General features: G+C 44.4%; 1 protein-coding gene and 1 pseudogene across 1 annotated transcript in view; one reads left to right on the top strand and one right to left on the bottom strand.

Moving 5' to 3' along the window:
• The window catches only part of cfap44 (cilia and flagella associated protein 44), a 224,494-nt gene that overhangs the window by 93,535 nt on the left and 107,586 nt on the right, over nt 1-23,373 (bottom strand). Inside the window, exons 16-18 of the mRNA XM_078559546.1 lie at nt 18,168-18,316; nt 9,987-10,266; nt 295-350 (exon numbers count right to left, since the gene is read on the bottom strand). Of these exons, the coding sequence (XP_078415672.1) occupies nt 295-350; nt 9,987-10,266; nt 18,168-18,316 (485 nt within the window). The remainder of the gene's footprint in view (nt 1-294; nt 351-9,986; nt 10,267-18,167; nt 18,317-23,373) is intronic.
• Nucleotides 9,385-9,537, top strand: LOC144692062 (U1 spliceosomal RNA; annotated as a pseudogene).

Genomic DNA, 23,373 nt, shown 5'->3' on the forward strand with positions numbered 1-23,373 from the left:
TGCAGCCATGGAGGGATCTGAAAACAAGGATAAGAGTTTCAATTTTTCCAGGCAAAAAAGCTGATAATTACGCCACATAAATACATTTATTGAGCTCCTCAGATCTGGATAGACCTGTCTACAAAAACTAGCCTTATGCTGCCGCGAAATTCTGGGGGACCTGATGGAGAGGTTTAGTATTTTGCACCAACAAGTTCAAATTGAAGTACTCTTCTTTATTCATCTCTGTACATCTTCACATCTACATCAGAAGGGCTACGGTTTTATTTTTATATTTTCTAAATGTCAACATACCTGTAAGCACTTGGGTCATCAATATCATCTGCTATTTTGTCTGTTGCAAGATCTTTCTGTTGGGGAAAAAATAAGCATATCAGAGCATTTTCCTAACTCTGGATAGTGTTTAGCTTAACAAGATTTCACAAATTATGTTGTATGTGTGAATGTCTGTGCGTGTGCTTGGTGCGTGTGCACATGGGTATGAAATGTGTTGAGTGTGCACGTGTGATTGGTTTGATAATGTGCTGTGAGCATGCACAGTGTATAAGTGTGTACATTTAGTAACAGGCTAAGAAGTGATAACAAATCAACAGATCCTTGCTTGCAGCTGGGTAACTATTACGTACCAAATACCAAAAGGTTTTGATAAGGTTCTGTGGCAGAGATTATTAACAAAAATGAGAACAGAGTTGGAAGTCACCTTTCAGCTTGAGTTGGAAATTAGTTGGGAGATGGGACATAGAGAGTGGGGATATAAGCAAACATAAAGATAAAAGCAAAAAACTGCGGATGCTGGAAATCCAAAACAAAAATAAAAATACCTGGAAAAACTCAGCAGGTCTGGCAGCATCTGCGGAGAGGAACACAGTTAACGTTTCGAGTCCGTATGACTCTTCAACAGAACTAAGCAAAAATAGAAAAGAGGTGAAATATAAGCTGGTTTAAGGGTGGGGTGGAACAAGTACAGCTGGATAGAGGGCCAGTGGAGATAGCCAAAAGATGTCATAGACAAAAGGGCAAAGAGGTGTTGAAGGTGGTGATATTATCTAAGGAATGTGCTAATTAAGGGTAGAAAGCAGGACAAGCAAGGTACAGATAGCCCTAGTGGGGGTGGGGTGGGGGGAAGGGTTCGAAATAGGCTAAAAGGTAGAGGTAAAACAATGGATGGAAATACATTTAAAAATAATGGAAATAGGTGGGAAAAGAAAAATCTATATAAATTATTGGAAAAAAAAGGGGGGGATCGGAAAGTGGGTGGGGATGGAGGAGAGAGTTCATGATCTGAAATTGTTGAACTCAATATTCAGTCCGGAAGGCTGTAAAGTGCCTAGTCGGAAGATGAGGTGCTGTTCCTCCAGTTTGCGTTGAGCTTCACTGGAACAATGCAGCAGGCCAAGGACGGACATGTGGGCATGAGAGCAGGGTGGAGTGTTGAAATGGCAAGCGACAGGGAGGTCTGGGTCATGCTTGCGGACAGACCGAAGGTGTTCTGCAAAGCAGACACCCAGTCTGCGTTTGGTCTCTCCAATGTAAAGGAAACCACATTGGGAGCAACGAATGCAGTAGACTAAATTGAGGGAAGTGCAAGTGAAATGCTGCTTTACTTGAAAGGAGTGTTTGGGCCCTTGGAAGGCGAGGAGAGGGGAAGTAAAGGGGCAGGTGTTGCACCTTCTGCGGTTGCATGGGAAGGTGCCGTGGGACGGGGTTGAGGTGTAGGAGGTGATGGAGGAGTGGACCAGGATGTCCCGGAGGGAACGATCCCTGCGGAATGCCACCAGGGGGGTTGAAGGGAAGATGTGTTTTGTGGTGGCATCATGCTGGAGTTGGCGGAAATGGCGGGGGATGATCTTTTGAATGCGGAGGCTGGTGGGGTGATAAGTAAGGACAAGGGGGACCCTATCATGGTTCTGGGAGGGAGAGGAAGGTGTGAGGGCGGATGCGCAGGAGATGGGCCGGACACGGTTCAACCACAGTGGGTGGAAAACCTCGGTTAAGGAAGAAGGAAGACATGTCAGTGGAACAGTTTTTGAAAGAGGCATCATCAGAATAGATGCAACGGAGGCGAAGGAACTGAAAAGGTGTGGTTATGGGTACCCGCATGGGCCCCAGTTATGCCTGTCTCTTTATGGGGTACGTGGAACATTCCTTGTTCCAGTCCTACTCCGGCCCCCTCCCACAACTCTTTCTCCGGTACATCGATGATTGCTTCGGTGCTGCTTCATGCTCTCGTCTGGACCTGGGAAAATTTATTAATTTTGCTTCCAATTTCCACCCCTCCGTCATTTTCACATGATCCATCTCTGACACTTCCCATCCCTTCCTTGACCTCTCTGTCTCAATTTCTGGTGATAGACTGTCCACCAATATTCATTACAAGCCTACCGACTCCCACAGCTACCTCGACTACAGCTCCTCACACCCCGCTTCCTGTAAGGACTCCATCCCATTCTCTCAGTTCCTTCGCCTCCATCACATCTATTCTGATGATGCCTCTTTCAAAAACAGTTCCTCTGACATGTCTTCCTTCTTCCTTAAACGAGGTTTTCCACCCACGGTGGTTGACAGGGCCCTCAATCGTGTCCGGCCCATCTCCTGCGCATCCGCCCTCACACCTTCCTCTCCCTCCCAGAGCCATGATAGGGTCCCCCTTGTCCTCACTTAGCATCCCACCAGCCTCCGCATTCAAAGGATCATCCTCTGCCATTTCCGCCAACTCCAGCATGATGCCACCACCAAACACATCTTCTCTTCACCCCCTCTGGCAGCATTCCGCAGGGATCGTTCCCTCCGGGACACCCTGGTCCACTCCTCCATCACCCCCTACACCTAAACCCCCTCCCACGGCACCTTCCCATGAAACCACAGAAGGTGCAACACCTGCCCCTTTACTTCCCCTCTCCTCGCCGTCCAAGGGCCCAAACACTCCTTTCAAGTGAAGCACCATTTCACTTGCACTTCCCTCAATTTAGTCTACTGCATTCGTTGCTCCCAATGCGGTTTCCTCTACATTGGAGAGACCAAACACAGACTGGGTGTCTGCTTTGCAGAACACCTTCGGTCTGTCCGCAAGCATGACCCAGACCTCCCTGTCGCTTGCCATTTCAACACTCCACCCTGCTCTCATGCCCACATGCCCTTGGCCTGCTGCATTGTTCCAGTGAAGCTCAACGCAAACTGGAGGAACAGCACCTCACCTTCCGACTAGGCACTTTACAGCCTTCCGGACTGAATATTGAGTTCAACAATTTTAGATCATGAACTCTCTCCTCCATCCCTACCCCCTTTCCGATCCCCCCCTTTTTTTTCCAATAATTTATATAGATTTTTCTTTTCCCACCTATTTCCATTATTTTTAAATGTATTTCCATCCATTGTTTTACCTCTACCTTTTAGCCTATTTCGATCCCTTCCCTTCACCCCACCCCCACTAGGGCTATCTGTACCTTGCTTGTCCTGCTTTCTACCCTTAATTAGCACATTCTTTAGATAAAATCACCACCTTCAACACCTCTTTGCCCTTTTGTCTATGACATCTTTTGGCTATCTCCAACTATCACTGGCCCTCTATCCAGCTCTACTTGTCCTACCCCCCCTTAAACCAGCTTATATTTCACCTCTTTTCTATTTTTCCTTAGTTCTGTTGAAGAGTCTGGACTCGAAACGTTAACTGTGTTCCTCTCCGCAGATGCTGCCAGACCCGCTGAGTTTTTGCAAGTATTTTTATTTTTATAAGCTAACATACTCTGACTGATTGGATGTGACAAATGATATTCCCCAGGGGCCTGTACTACAGTGTCAGCTTTTCACCAGGTATATCAATTTCTTTGATGAATGAATAGTGAGTTATATGTTCGAGCTTGCAGATGACACTAAATTATGAGAAAGGGGCAGGTTCTGTTTAAAGTGAACAGGAAGTTATAAAAGGACTGATTAAGTGAGTAGGAAAAACTGTGAAAGATAGGGGCTAGATTGCTCTACGCCAGCAGCACAAAATGGACTTGCAGTAATTTGGCTGCCAATTTTCCACTGCACCTGATCTTTCTCCCACAGAAGTTCACAGTATTAAAGTTTAAGCTCTTTTTGGAGTCTCATTTCCTCATGTCACTATCAACTTTACTTGGTTTGTAATTAAAAATCTTGGCAATATTTTCCAAGTTTGCTTTCCACTGCTGCCGTAGGCAAATTTACCCCCTACAGAGTTCAATGTGGTGAAGTTTGGATCCACAAAAGATAAATCAGAAAAAATTCTCATGAGCAAATCAGAAATATTTCTCAACAGCGAGGTCTAGGAACTATGGAACTTGAGGAGCAAAAGGTTTTGAGTGTCCATGTACACAAATCACTTAAAGATGATGCATAGATACAAAAAACAATCAAAAAGGATCAAGAAATGTTAGCCTTTTAATCACTAGATTTAGTCTAGATTATGTGCTCAAACTCCAGATACCACAACATCGTGCCTAACAGCCTACAGTGCTACCAACTGAGGATCTATTGAAAATGTGAGCAACTGGGGCAACCTGTTATATAGACATGGGCATGTTGGGTCCAATGGTCTAACCCTTGTGATTGAGAACACTTTGGATGGATGTTAAACATCAGGAGATTTTGCAGTTTCAACAATGACAACTTTCCTTTATACACTTGTTTTAATGTTGTAAAATTTCCCAAGGCACTGCACTGGAACAGTATCAAATGAAAATTGACACTGAGTCAGATAAGGAGACATTAGGGCAGATGATCAAAAGCTTGGTCAAAAAGTAGGTTTTAAGGGGTGTCTTAAAGGAGGAAAGAAAGGAAGAGAGGCAGAGAGGTTTCAGGAGGGAATTGCAGAGCCTACAGCCTAGGCGGCCAAAAATGTTTGAGTGATTAAAATTGGGGATGCATAAGAGGCCATATTTGGAAGAGCACAGAGATCTCCGAGGATTGTAGGGGTGGAAAAGATTATTCAGTTAGGGAGGGGTCAGGTCATGAAGGGATCTGAAAGAAGGATGAGAATTTCAAAATTGAGGCGGTGCTTAATTGGAGCTGAAGTACATCAGCAAGCACAGAGGTGATCAGTATGAGAATGGGAATATGGGCAACGATGTTCTGGATTAGTTCAAGTCTACGTGGGGTGGAAGATGGGATGCCAAACAGGAGATAACTAGAATAGTGAAGTCTAGAGGAAGCAAAGTATGGGGAGTAAGCAGGAGGGTGCAATTAGACTGGGTGGGATAGTAAAGGGTGTGAGGAGTGAGAGGGAGAGTGAGATTAGACTGGGTGGGATAGTAAAGGGTGTGAGGAGTGAGGGGGAGAGTGAGATTAGACTGGGTGGCATATTAAAACGTATGAGGAGTGAGCAGATTTTTAAAATCTGGAATTAAAAGTCTAATGATGACCAATGAACCATTGTCGATTGTTGTAAAAACCCATCTGGTTCACTAATGTTCTTTAGGGAAGGAAATCTGTCGTCCTTACCTGGTCTGGCCTACATGTGACTCCAGACCCACAGCAATGTGGTTGACTCTTAAATGCCCTCTGAAATGGCCTAGCAAGCCACTCAGTTGTAACAAATGGCTACAAAGTCACAAAAATGGAATAAAACCGCACGGAAACACCCGACATCGACCTAGGCACCGGAAATGACAGTGGCAATCTCAGCCTGTCGACCCTGCAAAGTCTGCCTTACCAACATCTGGCGGCTAGTCTCAAAATTGGGAGAGCGGTCTCACAGACTAGTCAAGCAACAGCCTCACATAGTCATCCTCACAGAGTCATACCTTACAGATAATGTCCCACACACCACCATCAACATCCCTGGGTATGTCCTGTCCCACAAGCAGTACAGACCCTACAGAGGTGCCGGCACAGTGGTATACAGTCAGGAGGGAGTTGCCCTGGGAGTCCTCAACATCGACTCTGGATCCCATGAAGTCTCATGGCATCAGGTCAAACATGGGCAAGGAAACCTCGTGCTGATTACCACATACCGCCCTCCCACATCTGATGAATCAGAGCTGCTCCATGTTGAACATCATTTGGAGGAAGCACTGAGGGTGGCAAGGGCTCAGAATGTACTCTGAGTGGGGGACTTCAATGTCCATCATCAAGAGTGGCTGGGTAGCACCACTACTGACTGAGCTGGCCGAGTCCTAAATATATAGCTGCTAGACTGGGTCAGCGGCAGGTGGTGAGGGAACCAACAAGAAGGAAAAACATACTTGACCTCATCCTCACCAACCTGCCTGCCGCAGATGCATCCGTCCATGACAGTATCGGTAGGAGTGACCACCGCACAGTCCTTGTGGAGACAAAGTCCCGCCTTCACATCGAGGATACCCTCCGTCGTGTTGTGTGGCACTACCACCGTGCTAAATGGGATAGATTTCGAACAGAGCTAGCAACTCAAGACTGGGCATCCATGAGGCGCTGTGGGCTATCATCAGCAGCAGGATAGTACTCGACACAATCTGTAACCTCATGGCCCAGTATATCCCACTCTCTACCATTATGATCAAGCCAGGGGATCAACCCTGGTTCAATGAAGAGTGCAGGAGGGCATGCCAGGCGCAACACATGGCATACCTAAAAATGAGGTGTCAACCTGGTGAAGCTATAACACAGGACGAATTGCATGCCAAACAGCACAAGCAGCAAGTGATAGGTGGGGCTAAGCGATCCCACAACCAACGGATCAGATCTAAGCTCTGCAGTCCTGCCACATCCAGTCGTGAATGGTGGTGGACAATTAACCAACTCACTGGAGGAGGATGTTCCACAAATATCCCCATCCTCAATGATGGAGGAGCCCAGCACATCAGTGCAAAAGATGAAGCATTTGCTACAATCTTCAGCCAGAAGTGCTGAGTCGATGATCCATCTCGGCCTCCCCTGGAGGTCCCCAGCATCACAGATACCAGTCTCCAGCCAATTCGATTCACTCCGTGTGACATCAAGAAACAGCTGAAGGCACTGGATACTGCAAAGACTATGGGCCCTGACAACATTCTGGCTTTAGTACTGAAGACTTGTGCTGCAGAACTTGCCGCGCCCCTAGTCAAGCTGTTCCAGTACAGCTACAACACTGGCATCTACTAGGCTATGTGGAAAATTGCCCAGATACATCCTGTACACAAAAAGCAGGACAAATCGAACCCGGCCAATTACTGCCCCATCAATCTACTCTCGATCAGCAGTAAAATAATGGAAGGGGTCATCAACAGTGCTATCAAGTGGCACTTGCTTAGCAATAACCTGCTCACTGATGCCCAGTTTGGGTTCCACTAGGGCCACTCAGCTCCTGGCCTCGTTACAGCCTTGATTCAAACATGGACAAAAGAGCTGAACTCCCGAGGTGAGGTGAGAGTGACTGTCTTTGACATCAAAGCATTATTTGACCAAATGTATCATCAAGGAGCCGTAGCAAAACCCGAGTCAATGGGAATCAGGGGGAAAATTCTCCACTGGTTGGAATCATACCAAGCACAAAGGAAGATGGCTATGGTTGTTGGAGGTCAATCATCTCAGTTCCAGGACATCAGTGCAGGAGTTCCTCAGGATAGTGTCCTCAGCCCAGCCATCTGCAGCTGCTTCGCCAATAAGCTTCCTTTCATCATAAAGTAGGGGTGTTCACTGATGATTGCACAATGTTCAGCCCTATTCGCAACTTCTCAGATACTGAAGCAGTCTATATCCAAAGGCAGCAAGACCTGTACATTATCCAGGCTTGGGCTGACAAGTGGCAAGTAACATTCGTGCCACACAAGTGCCGGACAATGACCATCTCCAACAAGAGAGAATCCATCGTCCCTTGATGTCCAATGGCATTACCGGCACTGAAACCCCTACTATCAACATCCTGGGGTTAACATTGACCAGAAACTAAACTGGAATAGCCATCTAAATATTGTGGCTACAAGAGCAGGTCAGAGGCTAGGAACCATGCGACAAGTAACTCACCTTCTGACTCCGCAAAGCCTGTCCACCATATACAAGGCACAAGTCAGGAGTGTGATGGAATACTGTCCACTTGCCTGGATGAGTGCAGCTCTCACAACACTCAAGAAGCTTGACACCATCCAGGATAAAGCAGCCCGCTTGATTGGCACCACATCCACAAACATTCACTCCCTCCACCACCGACACACAGTAGCAGCAGTGTGCACCATCTGCAAGATGCACTGCAGGAATTCACCAAGGCTCCATAGACAGCACCTTCAAAACCCAGGACCACAATAATCTAGAAGGACAAGGGCAGCAGATAGATGGGAACACCACCTCCTGGAAGTTCTCCTCCAAGTCACTCGCCATCCTAGCTTGGAATCATATCGCCGTTCCTTCACTGTGGCTGGGTCAAAATCCTGGAACTCGCTTCCTAACAGCACTGTGGGTGTACCTAGGCCACATGAACTGCAGCAGTTCAAGAAGGCAGCTCACCACCACCTTCTCAAGGGCAACTGCGATGGACAATAAATGCTGGCCCAGCCAGCGAAGCCCACATCCCATGAATGAATAAATAAAGAGAGTAGGATTAGACCACTCAGTTAATGTTTTCTGCAACAACGTATTTTTTTGTGCTCTTTTTGTCGGTACCTACAAGGGCCCAAACTAGTTCTCACTGTTAGTCATGAATCCTGAGACCAGGAGATGCAGCACCAATTCTAGGCAGAGTGTGTTAAGGGTAGTGTACAGCCAGGGAGACTTGTCCGTCAAAACGTTCAATGTGCCAACTTTCACCCAGTTCTGTAATGTGTCCCGCTGAACATCACACGGTGCCCTGTGAACTCTAATCCATCTAGTATAATCAATTGTCCTATCATTCATAGCATTCAACCTTCCACCTTTACAATTATACACCCTTCTTAAAACTACATCACCTCCATGGGTTGCTAAGGGATGCACCCTAAATTAGGAAGAAATAGAGGTGTTATATTAGTTGGATGAAATAGGGGTGTTATTTTAGTTGGATGAAATACGTCCTGAGTCACTATTCCACCAACCTTTCCTCTCATTCTAAATTTCAGTAGAGACAGAGGTTGTATTCACATGAGCTGACACTTAAAGTATTGTGACTAAAGCCCTTTGTGCTGGTCATGTTTGAGTGGAAGCAGAGACTGTTGGCAGGGATAAGCATGCACATCTGCTGCAATCTCTTGTAGAGTTAAAACAATTAACTAAATTAACAATAACAAGGGAACATCTGCTGCAAGGTGAACTGATAGGACAACAAGATAAATTGGATGCTCTTGTGCCCTTGATGAGGTCTTGTTGGTGATCTTATCTTAATGTTGTGCTTCTTGTTCATAGCACCCTCGCCTTTGAATCAGAGGGTTGTGGGTTCATGTCCCACTCCCGGAAACCAAGAACTGTGATTGTACTCGAAAGAGTTGCAATCTGTGACTGTTGATAACTCGAAAGAATTTTTAAATAATGTTTTCCCAGGACGAGGCTATCCCATTGCACTTCGGGTGTGCTGATGTCTGCGATATCTCCAAATGCGAGATACTCGACTGCAAAATTTATGGTAGTGGGGGACTGCGTTCGCGCTCTCCCCTGGTTTACAATTCAAAAAAATAGATTTAAAGAGCTATGTAGTTGGTAGTGCAGTGATTGTAAATCCACCAGCTCTGCTGTAGTTGACCTGTAATGCCCATGACCTTGTGGTCAGCAGTTGCTTCTGTGGGAGTAGGGTAGCTATGAGGACAAGCTTGTTTTGGCCCTAATGGCATTATCTTGTTCCTCAAGAGAAGGAAGCACAAAATCTGAGAGATGCACCAAGTCTGCTCCCACTGAAATGGGGAGGCAGTACTGAGAATCTAAGCCAAAGTGAATCTGTGACTGCAGCAAAGCAAGGCATCAAACCATTCAAAGACTGCTCCTTTTCTGTGGGAATGAACTAACAACCTACTTGTTCAGGTGGAAAATGATTTAATAAAGCACTCAGTTAGTTGGCGAGATTCTTATGAGCCCTAGTGCATATTTACAATCCATTATGGGATGCTTACCCTGGGAGATGGCACCCGGGCTTGTCTTCCTCTCATTAATTCTACAATGTCCTCCTGAGGAAGTATACTGAAAGCAAAGATGTTGCCATCAGCCCCGCATGTCACCAAAAACTGACTGTCGTAACTGATGCAGATTCGTTTGATGTGTCCATAATCATTGTCATGAATACTGAGGCTCCAGAATATTTGCATGGATTTTAAATCAAAATCATTGAACAAGAGAGGATAGATACGCACAGCTCCATTTTCCATCCCACAAAATAGAAGATTTCCTTCTGAACTGCAAAACAAGAAGAGCAGGTGAGTTTCTTTGGACTATTTGCATGTTCTCTTTTTCTCACAGGAGTACTCACAGAAAGACTAGATTACAAGGTCACAAAATGAGGCTTACTCAGTCTTTCGGTTGTGCACTGACTAATATTTCTCACAAGTCCAAAACTTGAGGGAGAATCTGCTTTGTGTCTCCCATGCTACTGCTGAGATACCACGTGCTTCCATGTCCCCATGGCTACAAAGGCTGATTTTCTTTGTCAGCTTAAGCCGAGTTTCAAACCACTGAGTAAGCATGGATAAGGGCACGATGCTTCAGCACCAGCACAATTGAACTTAATTACCACGACATAAAAACAAAGGCACCAGTTACACTCTAAGTTAGAAGTACAGGTATGTATTTCATTTTAAAGAAATAAGCCAGGGGGGTCACGTTGACTCTTTAATGTTGCGGAATGCCATTTGTACTGCACAGGCAGGTATGCCTGTCTATTGTGCATCATAGAGGCTGCAAGTTATACCCATAGCAAAAAAAGTGGGAGCAAAATCAACTAGACACTAGCAACATTGGCATTAGGAGATACTATTTAATCTAGCTTCTAAAAGTCAGACTGATTCAAGTATAGACAGACAATTCAAGGATATTACATCTCAAACTAGGTGAAACATACATTTGATTGCAAATCTAAAGTGTGCGATTTGCAAAACAATTTGACCTACTTACAATCGAACCACAGAGTTTAGGATTTGTCAGTAATACTGAAACAATGGCCAAGAATTTCCTTGGGCTTCTTCCGATCGGCCACTGTACGTCATAAGAACATAAGAAATAGGAGTAGGACCAGGCCAGACCATCACCTCTAGCCAAGATAATGGCTGAGTTTCTACGTCAACTCCACTTTCTCGTCCTATCCCCATATCCCTTTATTTCTGTCGTGCCCAAGGATCTATCACTGATAGGCTTGAAAAGCACTGAGTGAAGAAATTTCTCCTCATGTCAGTCCTAACAGCTGACACCTTACCCTGAGATAGTGACTCCTTGTTCTAGATTCTCCAGCCATGGGAAACAGCCTCTCAGCATCTAACCTGGAAAGCCCTCTCATTCTTACAAACACAGCAAAAGATAAGAACCCCAGTTGCACATCTATTTGGGGGTTCCACCGATCTTCTGTCGAAGGCATGGTGATCAATCAAAACTCATCCCAAGAAAATGAGTTACTGGTGATTTGCACTGATGCAACACCATATTACATCATCACGAGCTTTTATTCATTTAACGGTGAATCAATGAGCAATGCCTGCTGCTGTAGGCAAACATTCTTCCAAGTCATTTTCTCCTACCTCGTTCAGGTCTCCTCAGGCTACATTTCACCCAAGGCTGAGAGAATTACCTGTGAATGTTATTGTTGAGAGGACAATGAGTATGGTGGAAGACACATTAAGTGGTCTGGTCAGAATACACACACTGGCTTTTGTTCTCTTTAAAAAAGGCGTGTAACTTGCAGCACCTCAGGAAGCAGTGAACCACAGATCAGCAGCTCCATGGAGCCCAGATAGTGGGGAAGCAGTGCTTTAAGCAAATTCGTCATTGCATCTTGAGATTTATGCTTGGTGCCATTAGCTATAAAACCCAAGATTCTATTTGTTTTCGTTCTTTGCTGTTCAGCGCTGAGCATTAAATCCAATTCATTACCAGTCGCTTACCTCCATCTTCAGAACAACACATGGCCCATCTTGACTTCACCCCATTGCTACCAAACCTTCATACTTTAGTCACCTCTAGGCTTAATTTCTCTGATGCACTCCCTACCTGCTGCTCTCACAAAATCCAGATTCCAACTTGTTCAAACCTCCCTCCCCCATCGCTTCCCAAATCCTCAACACTTTGAGTTTGTTGGCCTAGATTTTGCGGTGATAGAGATGGTGAATCTGCCATCATTATTTCATGGAAACTGGCAGCAACATCTGTAGTCCATGTTTGTGCAGAATAGCATGGAAATCTAGAAGTTGCTGTCAGTGATTTTGCACTTCACCAGAGGTGCCCCAGATTATAACCAATGGAATATCAATTGAATTGACTAGAGTTTCCACTCTTAGGGCAGGATTTTTTAGATAGCAATGTTAATTGGTTGGAGATGCAACTTCCACCCAGCACTCAGGAGAAAGCCCCTCCTTAGAGGGTTGCCCGCCAATCTGGTTGGCCAGCAGCTCAGTCATTCCAGCAGCATCAGTAGCACATTGGCCAGGGCTGGGATTACAATCATCCCCGGATTCTAAATTCTGGAGTCCAGGACCAGGTAAGTGCGGGTGGTCTCACAGCAGGGAGGGGAAGTGAGGCCCAAGGGGGTTTGGGAGAGGAGAAGTGGGTGTCTTGATGGAGAGAGTACCCACTTGGGGCTTGAAGGGTAGTGCCCAAAGATGAAAGGAGGCCATTGATGTCCCAAGGCCTGAACAGGATGACTTTGAGCTTCCGCCCTGCTTCTGAACTCCTCCTGCCTGCCTGAAAATTGAGGCCAGGTGGGAAATGGCCCTTAACTGGTCATTAATTGCCCACTTAAGGGCCTCAATTGGGACAAGGGTGGGTGGGTTGGCCTCGGCCTTGCCCAACATTGCAGATAGGTTGGGATGGGCGGGAGGGCAGTGGGAAAGACATCTGGAGAACTTTACAGACCCCCCTCTCCCAACAACCTGCAAACTCGCTGGTGGGGAAAAGTAAAATTCATCCCTTATTCTCACTGTAAAAACCCTTAAAAAAGTTACACCTTGTTGAACGAGGGGTGACTGGATTTTTAACGGCATATAACTTCATCATTACTGTTAAATAACCTCATTGGTCATGAGTAGCTAATTTTATATTTGGGAATGCCAAATTTCACTTTAATGATGAAAAAAAAGGCAACATAATTTATTAAAAATATTTTAAGTTCCAGGCCATATTCTTTATCCTTATCTATTAATCTCTCTGTAGCCTCACCCAACTACCCCGCAATCTGTACTAGTCCTGCATCCTCCTGTGCCCTGCAGTCCTGTGCCTCTGACCTCATTTGCTTCTCCCCCTTTTTTGAATTTATCAATGCTGAGAATTCAGCAATCTATTCTCTGGAATGCCCTCACGAAACACCTCCCTATCCCCACTTCCCTCTCTGCCTTAAAATGCCTTCTGAAGAGCCAGATTTTAGCTCAAGATATATTGCTCACCCAAGTCTCATCTCTTAACACTGTGCCAAAGGTTCAGGGCCTTTTCCTTCGTCTGTACAGAACTTCACAATGTCCTTCAATGTTTTACAAATACAAGTTCTTGTTGATATTAAGTAACCTATCTACAAATACTCCCCAGATCCGTCTCCATGTCATGAACATAATTCTTTAGTTTGTGTTGCTACTGCTTTCTCCCATTCCTTAGTCTCAACATGTTCTATTTACACACATTCAATGATATTACCATTTATCAGTTTCCTAAGCAATCCAAATTCACGGAGACAAATATGATTACAGTACAGATGGAAGTTGTTCATAGATTATTCTGTGTCAGTTCTTTACTGAAGCAATCCTAAAACTAGAACAAAAACAAAAACAGCAAATGCTGGAAAAACTCAGCAGGTCTGACAGCATCTGTGGAGAGAGAAAATCAAAGTTAACATTTCGAGTCCATATGACCCTTCTTTAGAGCTGAAGAGAAGTGGAAATGTGATGAAATTTATACTGTTTAAAGGGGTTGGGGCAGGTGGAACTGGATATAAGGCCAGCAACAGGTGGGGACAAATGACAGATTGACAAAGATGTCATGAACTAAAGGACAAAGGGATTGTTAATGGTATTGGTTAGTGCTAAAAAAAGATGCTAATAGTGGCGTAAAGGTAAGAAAACAGAATGTGATAATAGCAGAACAAGGGTGGCATTGTGTGAAAGAACAACATGGAACAAGTGACAGATGGCCCTGTAGGGGATAGGGTCGGGGGAGGGGGCAGTGGTGGGGAAAAACAAGGATAAAAAAGGGGGATAAAACTACGGATAAATGAATAAAAATAAAAATTAAACAAACAGATAAAAAATAAAAATGAATGTAAAAGCAAGGGGATTAAAAAAAGTGGGTGAGGATGGAGGAGAGAGTTCATGGTCTTAGGTTGTTGAACTCAATATTCAGTCCGGAAGGCTGTAAGGTACCTAATTGGAAGATGAGGTGCTGTTCCTCCAGTTTCTGTTGAGCTTCACTGGAACATTGCAGCAGGCCAAGGACGGACATGTGGACATGAGAGCAGGATGGGGTGTTTAAATGGCAAGCGACAGGAAAGTCTGGGTCATGTTTGCGGACAGACCAGAGGTGTTCCGCAAAGCGGTCACCCTGTCTGCGTTTGGCCTCCCTGATGTAGAGGAGACCACATTGGGAGCAGCGGATGCATTAGACCAAATTGAAGGAGGTGCAAGTGAAGCACTGCTTCACTTGAAAGGAGCGTTTGGGCCCTTGGACAGTGAGTAGGGAGGAGGCAAAGGGGCAGGTGTTCCACATTCTGCGATTGCATGGGAAGGTGTCGTGGAAAGGGGATGAGGTGTTGGGGGTGATGGAGGAGTGGACCAGGGTGTCCCAGAGGAAGCGGTCCCTATGGAATGCTGACAGCGGGGATGAGGGGAAGATGTGTTTGGTGGTGGCATCATGCTGGAGTTGGCGGAAATGGCGGAGGATGATCCTTTGAATGTGAAGGCTGGTGGGGTGAAAAGTGAGGACAAGGGGGACCCTATTATGGTTCTAGGAGAGAGGGGAAGGTGTGAAGGCACAGGCGTGAGAATGGGTCGGACACGGCTGAGGGCACAATTGGAAGCATTCCTTGGAACGTTCCTATTTCCAGTCCTACTCATGCATTCTTCCCACAACTCTTTTCTCGCGACATTGATGACTGCTTCAGTGCCGCTTCATGCTCTCATCTGGACCTGGAAAAATTTATCAATTTTGCTTCCAATTTCCACCCCGCCATCACCTTCACATGGTCCATCTCCAATACTTCCCTCCCCTTTCTTGACCTCTCTGTCTCCATTTCTGGTGATAGACTGTCCACCAATATTCATTACAAGCCCACTGACTCCGACAGCTACCTCGACTACAGCTCCTCACACCCCGCTTCCTGTAAGGACTCCATCCCATTCTCTCAGTTCCTTTGCCTCCGTCGCATCTGTTCCAATGATGCCACTTTCCAAAACAGCGCTTCTGACATGTCTTCCTTCTTCCTTCACCGAGGATTCCCCCCTCACTGTGGTTGACAGGGCCCTCAACCGTGTCCGACCCATCTCCCGCACCTCTGCCCTCACACCTTCCCCTCCCTCCCAGACCATGATAGGGTCCCCCTTGTCCTCACTTTTCACACCACCAGCCTCTGCATTTAAAGGATCATCCTCCACCATTTCCGCCAACTCCAGCATGATGCCACCACCAAACACAACTTCCCCTCACCCCCATGTCAGCATTCTGTAGAGACCATTCCCTCCGGAACACCCTGGTCCACTCCTCCATCACCCCCAACACCTCATCCTCTTCCCACGGCACATTCCCATGCAATCACAAGATGTGGAACACCTGCCCCTTTACCTCCTCCCTCCTCACCATCCAAGGGCCCAAACACTCCTTTCAGGTGAAGCAGTGATTCACTTGTACCTCCTTCAATTTGGTTTACTCGATCCGCTGCTCCCAATGTAGTCTCCTCTACATCAAGGAGACGAAACGCAGGCTAGGTGACTGTTTTGCGAAACACCTCTGGTCTGTCCGCAAGCATGACCCAGACCTTCCGGTCGCTTGCCATTTCAACACCCCATCCTGCTCTCATATCCACATGTCCGTCCTTGGCCTGCTGCAATGTTCCAGTGAAGCCCAATGCAAACTGGAGGAACAGCACCTCATCTTCCGATTAGGCACCTTACAGCCTTCTGGACATAACATTTAGTTCAACAACTTCAGACCATGAACTCTCTCCTCCATCCTCACCCCTTTTTTTATCCTCTTTCTTTTATATTCATTTTTATTTTTTATCCACTTCTTTTATTTTTATTTTTATTCATTTATCCGTAGTTTTATCCCCTTTTTTTAAATCATTTTCTATCCATTTTTCCCCCACAACCGCCCCTTCCTCCACCCCATCCCCTACATAGCCTTCTGTCACTTGTTCCATGTTATTCTTTCACACAATGCTATCTTTGTTCTGCTATAATCACATTCTGCTTTCTTACCTTTACGCCACTATCAGCAGCTTTTTTAGCATTAACCACTACCATTAACACTCCCTTTGTCCTTTAGTTCATGGCATCTTTGTCAATTCCTCCTTTATCCCCACCTATCGCTGGCCTTCTATCCAGATCCATCTGTCCCACCCCCCTGAAATAGTATAAATTTCATCACATTTCCACTTCTCTTCAGCTCTGAAGAAGGGTCACATGGACTCGAAACGTTAACTTTGTTTTTCTCTCTCCACAGATGCTGTCATACCTGCTGAGTTTTTCCAGCATTTTCTGTTTTTGTTTCAGATTTCCAGCATCCACAGAATCTTGCTTTAATCGTAAAACTAATCCGTTCCATTCCATGTCCCTGTATCAATCCAAACTAATCCCACTGATGCACTCTCTCTTCATAACCCTGTATCAATTCCAACCTAATCCCATTCCTCATAGCCCTGTATCAATCCAAAACTAATCCCACTGCCCCACTCTCTCCCCATTTCCCTGTATAAATCCAAACTAATCCCATTTCCTATAGCCCTGTATCAATCCTAAACTAATCCCACAGCCCCAGTCTCTCATCATAGCTCTGAATCAATCCAAAATGAATCCTACTGTCCCACTATCACCCTATTGTCCTGTTGCTGCTTTAAATAGTTATTAATGCTTCCCTTGAAAGATACAGCAGTATTTGCCCCAACTACTCTTTTTGGTAAACATTCCATATTTTAGCAATATTTCAAAAATCTCTTCAATTCTCTCCAATCACTCATCTGTGACAATTAAATTGATGATCGCTCATTGCTTACTCCCCAGCCAGACTTTCCCTATTCATTGTATCAAATCTGTCATTAATCTCCATTTCGTTAGTCTTCTCTGCACATGTCAAAATAATCCTAATATCTCATTTCCTTCCTCATAACAATGGTTTTCCATCACAGCATCATCCTGTATACTCTTTATGGCTTTAATGTCCTTTCCATAATGAGATTCCTAATACTTAATGCAGTGCTGTAACTGTAACCTATTATTAATTTATCGTTCATATTTATCCTTATACTTTATGACACTATGTTAGGACCCAAAATGCTAATACTATTGAAATAGAATTTATCTATCTATATCTATCAGGGCATTCCTCCACACCCTTCTATTGAGTATGTGTTCCATTACTGGTTTTGACTCCAAAAATGCCTCATCACCCTTCTACAGATTAAATGGCAGCTTCCATCAAACTGCCCATGCTGATAACCTCAGAGATCTCTGCACTCCTCCAATTCTGGCCTCTTGTCAATCCCTGATTTTCATCACTCCTCCAGTGACAGCAGTGCTTTCATCTAGCTAGACACTAAGCTCTGGAATTTCCACCCTAAGCCTCTCAGCCCCCTACTCCTCTACCCTCCTTTAAGATGTTCCTAAAATCTACCTTTTGGCCAAGCTTTTATTTACCTGTCCTAATATAATCTTCTGTGACTCGGTGTTAAATTTTGTTTGATAACTCCCCTGTGGAATATTTTACTATGTCAAAGGTGCTAAATAAATATTGGTGTTGATGCAGAATATAAAAGTCGACATGCAATGGTGAACCTATATAATACTTTAGTAAGACCACTGTTGAAATACAATGGACAGTTTTGGGCTACACACTATAAGGTATTGAGGCACCAATATATTTAAGGGCCAAATTACTTTTCAACTCAAAAATTGGCCTACTTGAAAACCATTTGTCTGATTGGGTTTTCACTTGCATCTTCAATGGCTAAAAAAGCAAATGGTTCCTTCATATTTATGGAGCCATCCTTGTTAACGCTCTCTTCTTCTGTGAATTTACAATGGTAGAGATATCCACAATCGTAACCAGTCTGAAAAAAAAACACATCAGAGAAAGTCAATAAGAGTTAAGTGTGAAAAGTCCAAAAGCTTCCAAATCCACTTACTGTTGTTCCTCCCAGAAATGCAGCCCCACGCCAATGCCGACATTTGCTCCTTTGCAGTTGCATCCAATGGAGGAACTGTTCCTCCATTGGAAAATCAGCAATCTTGCAGTCAAACCAAGAGTGCAAAGAAGCAGAATGTCATTCCCAGCAAATTCAGCTGTCTCCCCTAGAAAGGATAAAGAGGCCAAGATACCCTGCCCTCTTCCAGTCTGAGTCCAAAAGTATTTCCCGTTTTCAAGGACCACCTCAACATGCTCCACATTGAGAAACAGGATGACAATGCAACCAACCAATACCAGAACCGTTGACTGAAAGCATTCAGATCAAGCACCACAGTAACGCAAAGTTCATTCAGAACCAGGTCCTGATGACAGACCCAGCACAGCACAGCTACCTGCCTTTCAAAACTGCCCAGGCCAAAACACAGTATGTGGAGAAGGTCATTTAGACAGAAGGGCATAAAGTAGGAAACTCAGCAAAAACTACTGACAGTTACCCAGGTCTTGCACATGGAGCTCCTTAAACATTGCAATGTAACACCTGGGAGAACAATGCATGAAGGGGGTCCTCAAGCACAAAGGTGATGAGGAGGGAATAAGCCCCCCAGGTATATCTGGTACAAAGGGATCAGGGGATAACCAGGACATTGGGATCATCACAATGACAATGCAGAACATTGGCATCCCCGAAGGGCAAGAGGCCATTCCATTCATCCTACAGCTGGATAGCAGGATAGAGCTGATTATACAGCATGTCTGCAGAATACTCAAACCTATTCCGACAAATTGATGATCCTCATTGGCCTTTGTATTATGCCTTCAACCCCCAAACCAAAACGGATGATAATACATTTTGCCAAACTCAGAGGCCCTATTTCTTGTAGTCACACTCATTCTGATAAAACTCTCCCAATACCCTTCTAGAAATGTTTGGGACATCAACAATCATACTAATACACAAAAAGACCCTCTGTTCATCCCATATACCCATAGTCTTACCATCAACTAAGATCCTGGTCATCAAGATAAGTCGGATTTCCCTTGAACATCAACAATGACCAAATAGCAATATTAGATGCCTATTTAATGTAGTGCATGCCTCTCCTATCACTAACACCCTGCTCCCATACTCACTTAAGGTAGTAGATGGCATTTAGCCAGATGGAGGGTGAATTCCTGTTCAGATGGATGAATGCCCTTTGGTATCGAGGAACGATAGCTGCACATGGAGACCAGGGCCTCTCACTCAAACTTACCCCAGAAAAGTCTGATAGTGGTTAAGAAACACCCATAACAACAACACCATCATCCTCGGAAGAGGTCTACGTCTTCCTGAAAATCCCTCCGGCCTTATCGTTCAGCTCCTATTTATGGTCCAATGGGGAGCTCCAAGATACAATTCACCTGAAGTAAATTCCATATTTGGCATGAGAAAGGCATCACTGAGGTAGATCAGCAACTTGAGCCTTTCCAAAACATAGCAAATTCAATCTCACTCAATATGAGGTATTATTCTGACTCTAAATAAAATACTTTTGCCATATTCCAACTCTTCTAATGTAAGGCATAACCTAAAACTGGGCCTCTAATCAACATATCCCTGCACCATGCCTCCTCAGCAAAAGACAAGACAGAAAGCTTGAAAGAGACCTTTGATTGGAACCTACAGTGCCAGATAACATTTTACAAACTTGGATGCTGCAGTAGGCCATTGTTTCATCCACTATTACCTGCTCTGGATACAGAATCAAGAGTCCTGATTGCCTTTATGTGGTTTTATGCATATGTACTGACAATTTCAATCGCTCTGTGCATATGCACAAAAGATCCTCCTGTTTCCCTACTTCGTTTAAAAACTTAACATTTCTCTATTCTCGGTTTTAAAATGCATTACTACAACAATTTTCTACATTGAACTACATTTGCCCCATATCTACTCATCCTGCCATCTTCCACAATATTCCATTCCCCTCACTTCCCAACCAGATCACTTTTGTATAGAGTAAATAAAAGTGGCCCAACATAGATCCCTGTGGAACACTACTCACCACGCTGTTTTATTCTAAAAAATTTCCTTTCTTCTGCTCGTTGCTGGCTATCCACCAACCAGTTCAATGCATTCAGAAGTTCCTTAATACCATTATCTTTTTCACAAGTCTCTTATGTCATGTCATGTGTGCTCTGCCCCAAGGCAGGTCCTAGGTTTATTGTCTGCTCATGCTTCACCTTGACCCATTTTCATGGCAGGTTTTGCCAGAGGTGGTTTGCCATTGCCTTCCACTCCCATGGGCAGGCGAGAAGGCAGGTCCTAAGACTATATGAGTTGAAACGGGAATCGAACCCACGCTGTTGGCATTATTCTGAACCACATGCTAGCCTTCTAAGCTAACTGTCCCCAACTCTCTTAGATAGTACCTTAAATGATTTTTGAACTACATATAAATGACATCTGGTGTACTATCTTTACCTATCCTATCACGTCTTCAAAGGTTGGCTGAATACTGCCAGCCTTTTAGAAATTTATTACTGATTGGTCCTGATAATGTCATGTTTCCCCAAGTACTTGGCAGTTTAATCTTGTGATCTAAGCTCTGGCTCAATGACAATTAAAGTAAGACAGCTGACCTATATTTTCCTAGCTTTTTGTACATTTTCCACACTGTAGATAATTTTAGATAATTATGATCAGAGACGTGGCTATTTCTTTTCTGGTTTCCCCAGAACCTGCCAAAAGCCTATCTTTTTTCTCAATTACTTACAAATCCCTTGCCTAACCTTCTATGATTATCAGAAGTTTTACCCCCTCCCTCCTTCCCTATAGGATGGATTGCTGACGTTACTGTTGGGTTTGTTGCTGCACCTGTATGCACTATCAAAAATCTGATGAATAGTGCACTGAATCTGCTATTTGTTAAGGTGAAGATATCACTGACTCCACTCTCAGGAACATGTTCTTCAGACACCAGCATAAAGCTTACTACATTTCAATACAATAAACTCACCCCCAGCAGTACTGGCAACTCCTAAGTGTTGAAAGTGTTGTAAAATTGAAGGACCAATTCTCTAATAGATTTCACTGAAAGTGAATCTGATGATCAGAGAGTAACAGCTTAATCTGCTTCTTGCATGGTTTGCTAAGAGCTGCATTTTGCATTCAAACCTGCTTTTCCTATGTAGCAAATATCACAAGTTTAGTTCAATGTCCTCCATATGTTCCCCCAAAAAAGATTGAATTGCCTACAAAGCACCAGGTGGCACTACCTTGTAGGGTATTTTGCCTGCTTTGTAGTTTTGTATTGTACATATTTCTGTTTGCCTTGACACCAATATATTTTGCATTTATCCACTTTTTTCAGGACCCTATGTTTCACTTTCTTGCGTTGTAAAAATTTACAATCGATCCAGTTCAACGAGAAGGGAGTTCCAAACTTCTACCTCACTTTTGTATGTAGAATTGTTTCCTAATTTCACTCCTGAAAGGATTGATGCTAATTTTAGGCTATGCCCCCAGTCCCAGTCTCCCCAACCAAAACAAATTGTTTCTCTCTATCCACCCTATTACTTAAATAGTGACAGATTGCAGAGCAGATTCAGAGGGATCTGAGAGTCCTGTGCATAAATCACAAAAGGCTAGTATGCAGGTACAGCAAGTAATTAGGAAAGCTAATGGAATGTTACCATTTATTGCGAGGGGTATTGAATACGAAAGTAGGGAGGTTATGCTTCAGTAATACAGGGCACTGGTGAGAACACATCTAGAGTACTGTATTATTTAAGGAAAGATGTAAATGCATTAGAAGCAGTTCAGAGAAGGTTTACTAGACCAATACCAGGAATGGGGGGTTTGTCTTATGAGGAAAGGTTGGACAGGTTAGGCTTGTATCCACTGGAGTTTAGAAGAGTAAGAGGTCACTTGATCAAAACCTTTAAGAACCTGAAGGGTCTTGACAGAGTGGATGTGGAGAGGATTTTCCTCTTGTGGGAGAATCTAGAACTAGGGGCTCATGGTTTAAAAATAAGGGGTCACCCATTTAAAACAGAGATGAAGAGAAATCTTTTCTCTCGGAGGATTGAGAGTCTTTGGTACTTTCCTCCTCAAAAGGCAGTGGAAGCAGAGTGTTTGATTGTTTGTAAGGCAGAGCGAGATAGATTCTTTATAAGAAAGGGGGTGAAAGGTACCTGGGGTAGGCAGGAGGTTACAATCAGATCAGCCATGATTTTATTGAATGGTGGAGCAGGCTTGAAGAGTCGAGTGGCCTACTCCTGCTCCTTGTTCATATGCTCATATGTATCCTGTTACCCTTACTCTTGAAAAGTTTGATCAAATCACTCCTTAACTTTCTAAATACCAGGAAATACAACCCTAGTTTGTGTAAACTCTCCACATAATTTAACCGTAGGCGTCTAGGTAATCAAATTACCCTGATTATTCCACCAGGGCCCATCGAGGCAGGCAGCACACAAACACTCAGCAGGAGGCCCAGGTGAATATGTGGTTGGTACACTGCACAGCTAGCCAGCACCTCTAAAAGGGGAGCTGCATTTAGGCTACATGAGCTGCTGGAATAGTCTCAGGAAGACTTTGGTGGAAAGGACAGAACTGCAAATGGAGTAACCAGCCAGAGAGAGCACTCCTGAGTTTTTTAGCTATGGCGCCAGGGGCCTTAGTGTTGGAGGTCAAAAGTAGGAGAGAGGGACCAGGAAGCCTTATAGATGCACCCTGCAATGGAAATGAGACCAGGGTGGCCACAGAAGTCAATTTTCAGAGCCATGAAAATGCTGCAATGTCACAAAAAGTGTAATGTCCTCACACAGATAATCAAGGTCAGCAAATGCATCTTAAAATCACATCTCCGACCAACTGCACTATAAACCTCTCAATGCACAGCAGTCCCATCACTCACCAATTAGCAATAAGGACTCATGTCTAACTTTCACCACACCTTCACACACTAATCAATACTGCTAAATTCATAACTACCT

Source organism: Cetorhinus maximus, chromosome 16 (genome assembly GCF_964194155.1).
Source record: "Cetorhinus maximus chromosome 16, sCetMax3.hap1.1, whole genome shotgun sequence".
NCBI lineage: Eukaryota > Metazoa > Chordata > Chondrichthyes > Lamniformes > Cetorhinidae > Cetorhinus > Cetorhinus maximus.